We start from the raw sequence: 10380 nt of genomic DNA on the forward strand, positions 1-10380 counted from the left end.
TTCAGAATACAGTCCACTAGCTAGTGGCTTTCGGTTCTAATGTTAAGCTAGGCTAATTAGCTCTTGATTCTAGCGCCACACATTAGGTAAAGAATCATGAATACCCAGATAGAATAAATGTACAGAAGAATTTTACTGTTTACTTTTCTTATATTGGCACTAAACTTAGCTGCTAGCAGCTAAAGCTAACCACTGAGCAGAGTTAATTGAAGCTACTGATGACCTACCAGTGTGTACGATTTTTTTTGCTTTGAGCATGTTCTGAGTGCAACAATCGCTGCTGTAGAACCTCTTTTAGAAGTGTTTTAGAGGAGAAAAACTCCAGGATAGTCTCTGAAAAACTACTGTGGGGGTCTTGACGCTGATTGGTTAAACATGGAGAACATAAATGCTGATACGTTAACCTCACGCCATTTTGAGTCACACTGTTTTTCTCTCTAACATCATCAACAACATGAAATTCACCATACAGGCTACATAGCAGTAACAATATAACCCATTCCTACGTGATCAAAGAACTGGATTTACGTCCAGTAGCTTCTATTATGCACCATAATGAAAACATAGACGGCTGTAAAGGCCAATAAAGGGGCCATTGGTGGCAGTTCGCACCTGTCAGAGTATTAAAAATTGGACACTTGGATAGATTGTTCATTTACATCTAAAATTCACTTTCAGGAGGTTGTGGCTGGTTTGTTGAACAGGATGTCCACATTTGCTTGGTTCATCTCCCTCCTGTTCACATGCTAAAGTGTTCTTGGGCAAGAAACTGAACCACAAGTTACTCCTGCTGGCAGGCAGTGGTTTACATGTCACCATTAATGAGGACACTGTATCCTGCTTTGGAACCGCTAAGGTTATAAAAACACTACATTCATGCAGGTCACTTACTTTTTCCTAGGATTAACCTTCACTTCTGAAAAACAGAATTGAAATTAGTAATCCTCACCTTGTGTTTAGGACATACATTGTACACAAAAGATGGATGTAGCCTCCAAAAAGTGGAGCCAAAGCAAAATGACCTGCATTCTTTCTGCTGTCCAGCAGGGGGCCACTGCTCTGGTTGCAAGATTATATCGAAGTCTGTGAGAAAATGAGCCTACTTCTATCTTAGTCTGTTACCTCAGTGAAGGTTTTTCTAATGAGTTTATGGTTTTAATTCCTAGACTTAAGCCGGTTTGAATACATCATGGTGTTTATTTAGTAAATTATGGTCCCATTTAGCAGAAAATAGGCAATAAAGTAGGGTATTTTCTAGGTTGTGGCTCCATCTCAGCATCTTGGAACCACAGAAAACACTGTATAAGTGCAGAACTTTCATTTTCACCTGGAGTAACCTTCACTTGTGAAAAACCTAACTGAAAGGAGTAATCCTAACCTTTTGTTTAGTACATACTCTGTATATAAAAGATGGATGTAGCCTCTGAAAATAAAACTGCTTTATTTCAACTGTCCAACAGGGGGCGACTGCTCTGTTTGCCAGATTATATAGATGTCTATGAGAAAATGACCCTACTTCTACGGTAGCTTGTTACCTCAGTGAAGGTTTTCCTAATGAGTTTATGATCTCAATGGCTAGTTCTGAGACTTTTTGACTACAGAATGGTGTTCACTGAGTAAATTATGGTCCCATTTAGAAGAAAATAGGACATAAAATAATGCATGTTTTAGGTCAACCTTCATTTCTTAAACATTATATGAAATGAGTAACCCTAACCTTACATTTAGTACACAAGCTGTATATGAAAGACGGATGTAGCCTCTGAAAATGAAGCCTTAAATCTGCATTTATTTCAACTGTCCAGCAGAGGGCGACTACTCTGGCTTTGAGATTATATAAAAGTCTATGGGATAATGACCCTACTTCACCTTTAGTCTGCTGCCTTAGTTGAGGTTTTCCTAATGAATTTATGGCTTTGATTGCTAGATTCAAGTCTGTTTGAATACAGAATGGTGTTTATTTAGTAAATTATGGTCCCATTTAGAATAGGGGTTTTTTTTAGGTTGTGGCTCTATCTCAGCTCTCTAGAGCTGCATAAAACACAATATAGATGAAGATCATTGACTTTCACCTGGAAGTAACCTTGAATTATGCAAAACTTACAATGTCATACAGATGAAATGAGCAGGTCTGATATATTTAGTGTATATAATCTATTCAGGGAATCTGTAAATTTTAATTTTGTGTTTACTTGTACCAGTTTAGTCATTTCAAATTTGTCTACAGACACCTTGTGTGACATTAAAGGAGTAAAATTCACTTTTTCCCCACTATTCTATGAGTTCAAAGCCAGTGAAACCTGGTGCGACAAAGTTTGATGGCACCATATATATTTTCAGTCGAGCAGGCAGCTGTATGTTCTGCTGGAGTCCTTTCTGCATCTTCACATCTATAGGACCATCAGCTAACAAGCTCCATCTCAGCCCGGAGTCATGTAATGTACACCAGAGAGCTGCATCATCTCCCTGGGCTTTGAGGACAGCCACAGCACAGTGCAGTTTTTTCCCTCTCCATCTCGGACTACTGTGTGAACTTTTAATGTGATTACCGGCCACATAGGCTGACATGAGTCCAGGCCACGGCGTCCGTTTTCCCAAAGCGAACATAAGAGGTTTGGATGGATGGTGGGCAAATAGACGCTGCACATCCCTCCTGGCAATCAATCCAGCCTCCTTCTCCGGTCATCCTCTCATTTCCAAAGGGTCACTAATCTAATATTAAAGAGCTGTGACAGTAATGAGCGCTGTGGATGTGCGGTCCGAGGCTGCAGGATTAAATGGGCGCGCTTAGGATACCAGCAAACTCGGGCCAATCTCAGCAATATTTAGCCGGACATTGAGCTGCAGTGCCTGAGCCTCAAGTCACGTTAGCTTAACACCAAACGCCACTCAAGTACAAGGGGGCGGGGAGGCGCTCTGTTGGAGTGAAAACACTTCAGTGGGTCGCATACTTGGCTTAGCAGGGAAACGTTTGCTGCTTCCTCTAAGTCGCTCCAACTTCCTGAGGCGGTTTGAGTCGCTGCACCTGAGAAACTCTGAGTAATCTGGAATTATAAAGCCTCTTGTGGCTGCAGTGACACAGCTACTCTGCATTAAGTGACAGACTTATTGTGTAATTGTTTTATGTGACATTCTGTTGGGTTTTAATTGCAGCATCTTCATGCTAGCTGCATTTCTCAATTTTGTGCCACATCTTGTTCCTCACTGTGATGCTAATTTTTTATGACCCTTAGAAATAAAATGTAAAAAGTGAAAAAAATACTTGTGCAAAACATTATACTTGAATAAAGTAGTAAAAACCCTTTTATAATGTGGTAAAACATGTTTGTAGCATTTAAGCTTCAAATAAAGAAAGAAAAAAGCACAAAGCAGCATCATTTTATGAGGCTAAAAGTTCGGTTTCTTTGTTTTAGTGTTTTTTACAAGACGATAAGCCTTTATCAGTCCCACAGTGGCAAAAATACTGCAAAAATTTTGCAAATATTTAAGACATACCAGTTTGGAGTCATAAAATTAAAGGTTAAAAAGTGGAAAAAATACTTTTCTAAAATATTACACTTGAAAATAGCAATAAAAAACCTTTTTATTGTGTAGTAAAATATGTTTGGAGCATTTAAGCTCTGAAGTAAGGCTAGATAAAAGCAAAAGCACGGAGCAGCATCGTTTTATGAGACTGAAAAAGCTGTCTATTTACTGTTTTTTTCAACATAATGATCATTTATAGAATTTGGGATCATTTGAAGTCCTAAAATGAAATGTAAAAAGTGTAAAAAACACTTGTACAAAACATTATATTCTAATACAACAATAAGAACCTTTCTACAAGTGTAGTATAATATATTTGTAGTGTTTTAGCTTCAAGTAAAATTAGAAAAAGCAAAAGCACAAAGCAGCATCATTTTATGAGACTGAAAAATCCATTTATTTAGTGTTTTTTACAATACGATGAACCTTTATCAGTCCCACAGTGTAATATTTAAGAAATATCAGTAGAAAAATTATATATAAGCAGGATAATTGTATATGAGATTTTAATTGAGTGTTTTTGATGATTTGATAAGCCTTTATCTGGCAGTTAGAGCTTCTACACCTGAGAAACTCTGAAGTTATAAACCATCTTGTGGCTGCAGCAACACATCCAGACTCCCTCTGTGCCTCTGATATCATCCTGTAATTGTTTTATGTGATATTCTGTTGGGTTTTAATTGCAGCATCCTCATGCCAACTGCATTTCTCCAATAAAACAGCTTCGTCTTGTTCCCCTCCTCTGCTTTTTTTCTCCCTTTAACTTTACACTCGCTTTCAGTCTCTGTAAACCCCAAGAATATGAGACCAATTAAAGCTGGGAGCGTCGTCCCTCCACCGTCCTCCCTGCTGGCAGCTCTCCAGTTAACACGTCGCACATTCCCTCCTCGCGCTGTCCATCCCGAAACCACAGAAGACCAAAAAAAAAAAAAACGGGGGTAAACTGGTGGCTGGGGGTGCGTGCCAGGCTCAGACGTGCAACAACAAAGACAAAGGAGATCACAGTGGGAATTAGGAGGGATTCCCCGGAGAGCAGAAGGGAGGATGATGCTGCCGGTTAGGAGGGGAATCTGCTGTGAAATCTGCTCGGGCCCTGACGTGACAAGAATGAGGTCGATGCCGGCCCCGGTTCCTGACCCCTCCGAGGTGGTTCAAGGGTGCCGGGGGCGACGGCGGCGGGGCTTCGTTAAAACCAGAGGTCACTCATTAAGGTCAGGATCCTTCCCTCGGCTTAAACGTCTCCGAGGAGAGGGGGCTTCAAGGCAATTATGGCCAGACGTGGTTATCGATGTCGACCAGGGTCAGAAGTTAAAGGATCCCTGGTGACTGCAGGCATGTCCTGGATGATGCCCCCTGAACCACCCACCGACCGCCTCCAGCCCCCAACCGGGAGGGAGTTATCTCCTTCTCCTTAATCCTTGGAGGCATACTGAGTCAGTTTGTAAGAAAAGAGTGGATTCTGGCCTTCACCTGAGGATTTGGGCCCCTGGGAGTCATAAAAGGTGTGGAAAAAATAGTAGTATGAAACATTAAGCTCAAATATAGCAATAAAAAAGTCCATTTATAGGATGAATAAAACCTATTTTCAGCATTTAGGCTTCAAGTAAAATCATCTTTAAAGCTGCTGTAAGGAATTCAAAGCAGCAAAACCTGTTTTTTAAGTCTTTATTGATCCTACAGTGGATAACTGTGAATTGTTACAGCAGCAAAGGGGACAAAGCAAACATTTCAAGAAATATCAGTAGAAAAAATCACCAAAAATATACATAAGTACTAGATCAGGTAGTCAGGAGTTTATTCTGGCTTTTAGCTGAGGATTTGGGCCCCTGGGAGTCATAAAATGGTGTAAAAGACGTGAAAAAATACTTGTTATAAGACGTTATGCTCACATATAGCAATAAAAAGTAATTTTATAGGGTGAATAAAACATATTTGTAGCATTTAGGTATCAAGTAAAATCCTTTTTAAAGTTGCAGCAGGAAACAGGAAGCAGCACCATTTCATACAAGCTTTAATTTAGTGATTTTTGCAACATGGCGAGCTTTCATCAGTCCCACAGTGGGGAAAATATTGAAAAATAATCAGAAATACACATAAATACGAACTCAGATTGTCAGTTAGGAGTTTATTCTGACTTTTAACTGAAGATTTGGGACCCCGTATAGTCATAAAATGAAATATAAGATATGTAAAACTACTTGTTATAAGACATTATGCTCAAATATACCAATAAAAGTCCATTTATAGAATGAATAAAACATATTTGCAGCATATAAGTATCAAATAAAATCATTTTTAAAGCTGCAGCAGGAAACAAGAAGCAGCACCATTTTATAAGAGCTTTAATTTAGTGCTTTTTTTAATGAAATAAGCTTTTACCGATCCCAGAGTGGGGCAAATATTGCAAAATATACACAAGTATGAGCTCAGATTGTCAGGAGTTTATTCTTGTTCTCACTTGAGGATTTGGACCCCTGGGAGTCATAAAAAAAAAAGTAAGACGTGAAAACAGACTCGTGTGAAGCATTAAGCTCAAATATAGCAATAAAAGCCCATTTATAGAGTGAATAAATCAAATTTTCAGCATTTAATCTCCAAGTAAAATAAGTAAAAACGTTTTTACAGCTGCAGCAGGAAACAAAAAGGAGCAAAACCTGTTTAGAGAAAGTTTTAATGTCAGGAAGGAATTATTCTGGATTTGGGCCCCTGGGAGTCATAAAATTATATAAAAGACATGAAAAAAATACTCGTTATAAGACATTATGACAAATATAGCAATAAAAGCCCATTTATAGGATGAATAAAACCTATTTTCAGCATTTAGGCTTGAAGTAAAATATTTTAAAATATTAAAGATGCTGCAAGGAACACAAAGCAGCAAATCCTGTTTTTTAAAGCTTTAATTCAGTGTTTTCTACAATACGATCAGCCTTTTTTAACCTGCATCATCACAGCAGCAAAGGACATAGTGCAAACATTCAAGGAATATCAGTACAACTCTCTCTCTCTCTCTCTCTCTCTCTCTCTCTCTCTCTCTCTCTCTCTCTCGCTCTCTCTCTCTCTCTCTCTCTCTCTCTCTCTCTCTCTCTCTCTCTCTCTCTCTCTCTCTCTCTCTCTCTCTCTCTCTCTCTCTCTCTCTCTCTCTCTCTCTCTCTCTCTCTCTCTATATATATATATATGTTTAGATTGTCGGAATTCCTCTACATGGAGATAACAATATTGCACATATCAATGTTATTGCACAAATTCTTTAATGAGCAAAAATACTGACAGACGAGTATTAATACTGCACAGATTTGTCCGTAAGTAGAAGAAAAATGATACAGCACAGACTCATGTATATGTAGAATAACTGATATTGCATTTAATATTGCATATTGAGATTTTAAATGTACAAAAAGGTCAGAATTTGCACCTAATGACATTATATTAGCCTGTGAAGCACTGAGTCAGCTGCATTAGATAAACACCACAGATAGAAAATGGATGGATGGATGGATGGATGGATGGATGGATGGATGGATGGATGGATAATGTTACATTTGCTGAAGTACATCTTGATGACACATGAACTAACAGAACTCTAAATTCTCCATCAATCACGTTGCTGCTGAAAAAAACCTGACCCTTTTGTTTCTTGCTTTTCCAAATCATAAGAATTCCCTGCATGACTTTCTGTGGGGATTCCATCCAAAGCTGCAATGTGGTGAAAACGTGTCACTTCCGCCGCAGCTGCATCTGTGCTGCACGTCGCCTCCCGTCGCATTCGCTCTGGAAGCTCTGCGGCTCATGAGGACGGAGGTCTGAGGCCGCTTTCATGTCGCTGTCAAAACAGCTCTCAGAAAAGGGCGCTCTGTGAACCCGTCTTTTGAACGCTCCTCGCTGGACGGCCTCCAAACAGCCTCGTCTCGGGAGCCCACCGTGGGTTTATTTAGTGTTTGGACTGAGTGCTTCTAGTCTGTCACTCAGCCTCCCTGAATCCTCCCATCTCTTTGTGTTATTTTGTCTCTGAAAAAGGAGACTTTGATGCACTTATGGATGGTGGTTACATCCCCGAGCAGGGAGGCTGAGGGGGAGGCTGAGGGGGAGGCTGAGGGGGGAGGCTGAGGGGGGAGGCTGAGGGGGGAGGCTGAGGGGGAGGCTGAGGGGGGAGGATGAGGGGGGAGGCTGAGGGGGAGGCTGAGGGGGGAGGATGAGGGGGGAGGCTGAGGGGGAGGCTGAGGGGGAGGCTGAGGGGGGAGGATGAGGGGGGAGGATGAGGGGGGAGGCTGAGGGGGAGGCTGAGGGGGGAGGATGAGGGGGGAGGCTGAGGGGGAGGATGAGGGGGGAGGATGAGGGGGGAGGCTGAGGGGGGAGGCTGAGGGGGAGGCTGAGGGGGGAGGCTGAGGGGGAGGCTGAGGGGGAGGCTGAGCGGGGAGGCTGAGGGGGAGGCTGAGGGGGAGGCTCAGGGGGGAGGCTGAGGGGGAGGCTGAGGGGGAGGCTGAGCGGGGAGGCTGAGGGGGAGGCTGAGGGGGGAGGCTGAGGGGGGAGGCTGAGGGGGAGGCTGAGGGGGAGGCTGAGGGGGGAGGCTGAGGGGGAGGCTGAGGGGGGAGGATGAGGGGGGAGGCTGAGGGGGAGGCTGAGGGGGGAGGATGAGGGGGGAGGCTGAGGGGGGAGGATGAGGGGGGAGGCTGAGGGGGAGGCTGAGGGGGAGGCTGAGGGGGGAGGCTGAGGGGGGAGGCTGAGGGGGAGGCTGAGGGGGGAGGCTGAGGGGGAGGCTGAGCGGGGAGGCTGAGGGGGAGGCTGAGGGGGGAGGCTGAGGGGGAGGCTGAGGGGGGAGGCTGAGGGGGGAGGCTGAGGGGGAGGCTGAGGGGGGAGGCTGAGGGGGGAGGCTGAGGGGGAGGCTGAGGGGGGAGGCTGAGGGGGGAGGCTGAGGGGGAGGCTGAGGGGGAGGCTGAGGGGGGAGGCTGAGGGGGAGGATGAGGGGGGAGGCTGAGGGGGGAGGCTGAGGGGGAGGATGAGGGGGAGGATGAGGGGGAGGCTGAGGGGGAGGCTGAGGGGGGAGGCTGAAGGGGAGGCTGAGGGGGAGGATGAGGGGGAGGCTGAGGGGGAGGCTGAGGGGGGAGGCTGAGGGGGAGGCTGAGGGGGGAGGCTGAGGGGGGAGGCTGAGGGGGAGGATGAGGGGGAGGCTGAGGGGGAGGCTGAGGGGGAGGCTGAGGGGGGAGGCTGAGGGGGGAGGCTGAGGGGGGAGGCTGAGGGGGAGGCTGAGGGGGAGGATGAGGGGGAGGCTGAGGGGGAGGATGAGCAGGGCCACACAGCTCAGATACCCTCCACCCAGCAGCTGTGTCCTGCTGCTTTAAAGTCCAACTCTCCTCCACGTCCTGCTCTGGGACCCGGCTGTTTTTTGGGTTTTTTGCCTTTGATTTGCTGATGTGTGCAGCGGTTCTTGGTCGTCCCAGGCCGCAGACATCCCCTCCTCCAGGCATTCCTCAGCATTTGTCATTTTCATCCCACACGTTCATCAAAACAGCCCCTCGATCCTTCTCCTTCTCCTTCTCCTTCTTCTCCTTCTCCTTCTCCTTCTCCTTCTTCTTCTTCTTCTTCTTCTTCTTCTTCTTCTTCTTCTTCTTCTTCTTCTTCTTCTTCTTCTTCTTCTTCTTCTTCTTCTTCTTCTTCTTCTTCTTCTTCTTCTTCTTCTTCTTCTTCTTCTTCTTCTTCTTCTTCTTCTTCTTCTCCCCTCCCCGAAAATTTTCAAACAGAAGTTTAACATTCAGATTGGTAACAGCTTTGTCCACACAGGACGGAATGATGTGTGGAGCTGCTGCTTTGTGCTGCTCTAGTCGGCGTTCAGTGACGAATGTGAACACTGATGTCGTCACCGAGGCACAAGTCCAACCTTTTCTGTGTTTTCTGGCCTCAGTTTTAATCGTCAGTTCCATTTCTGTCTTTAATTAGCACCGCAGGGTGGAAACAGACGTCACAAACCCCCAAAGAAACACAAAACAATAAGGAATATGTTCATCTTTTTTCTTGAAAACGTACACTATCGCTCAACAGTTTGGGGTCGCTTTCTAGCAACCATCACTCCTGTGTTCTAATGCTACATTGTGTTAGCTAATGGTGTTGAAAGGCTCATTGATGATTAGAAAACCATGGTGCAGTTATGTTAGCACATGAATAAAAGTGGGAGTTTTCATGGAAAACATGGAATTGTCTGGGTGACCCCAAACTTTTGAATGGTAGTGTACATGGAACAGTGCTGGGGTTGCATGTCAAATATTTGAGTATGGAAATTAATATCTAATAATCCAGAGAATACAATCAAAAATGGTGCTCTGAGCTTTAAAAATATCCAATAATAACAATCATTTCTCATCATGAATGCAACAAGATAATTCAGAATTTCGCAATATGTTTAATAGATAAAGTGACTATTATAAATGACTTTTGCCTTGCTAGATATTTTTTAGGTTCCGTTTTCAAAATCAGAAAAAAATGCAATTTTAGTTTTGTTCTTAACAAATATGTCCATCCATCCATTATATATGAACTATTTAATCCTCATTAGGGTCACACAGGGCTGGAGTCTATCCCAGCTGACTGAGGGTGAAGGCAGGGGACACCTGGACAGGTAACAGTCTATCACAGGGCTACACATAGAGATAAACAATCACTCTCACATTCACACCTACAGACAATTTAGAATCACCAGTTAACCTCTGCATGTTTCTGGACTGTGGGAGGAAGCTGGAGAACCTGGAGAAATGCCACCATGCACAGGGAGAACATGCAAACTCCATGCAGAAAGATCCTGAGAAGCAAACCAAGGATCTTCTAGCTGCAAGGCTAACATAAATAAATATAGCAGAACTCCAC

The 10380-nt window shown here is 43.9% G+C and overlaps 1 protein-coding gene across 1 annotated transcript; it reads right to left on the bottom strand.

The window, feature by feature from the left end:
• Positions 1-8778: 8778 nt before the first annotated feature.
• Positions 8779-9443, bottom strand: LOC129349128 (uncharacterized). Its single transcript, XM_055011342.1, has 2 exons — positions 9401-9443; positions 8779-9235 (listed from the first exon to the last, which is right to left on the bottom strand). The coding sequence occupies exons 1-2, from the start codon at positions 9441-9443 to the stop codon at positions 8994-8996; spliced, it is 285 nt and encodes a 94-aa protein (XP_054867317.1). The 3' UTR covers positions 8779-8993.
• Between the last annotated feature and the right edge of the window lie 937 nt (positions 9444-10380).

Source organism: Amphiprion ocellaris, chromosome 6, assembly GCF_022539595.1.
Source record: "Amphiprion ocellaris isolate individual 3 ecotype Okinawa chromosome 6, ASM2253959v1, whole genome shotgun sequence".
In the NCBI taxonomy this organism is placed as follows: Eukaryota; Metazoa; Chordata; class Actinopteri; family Pomacentridae; genus Amphiprion; species Amphiprion ocellaris.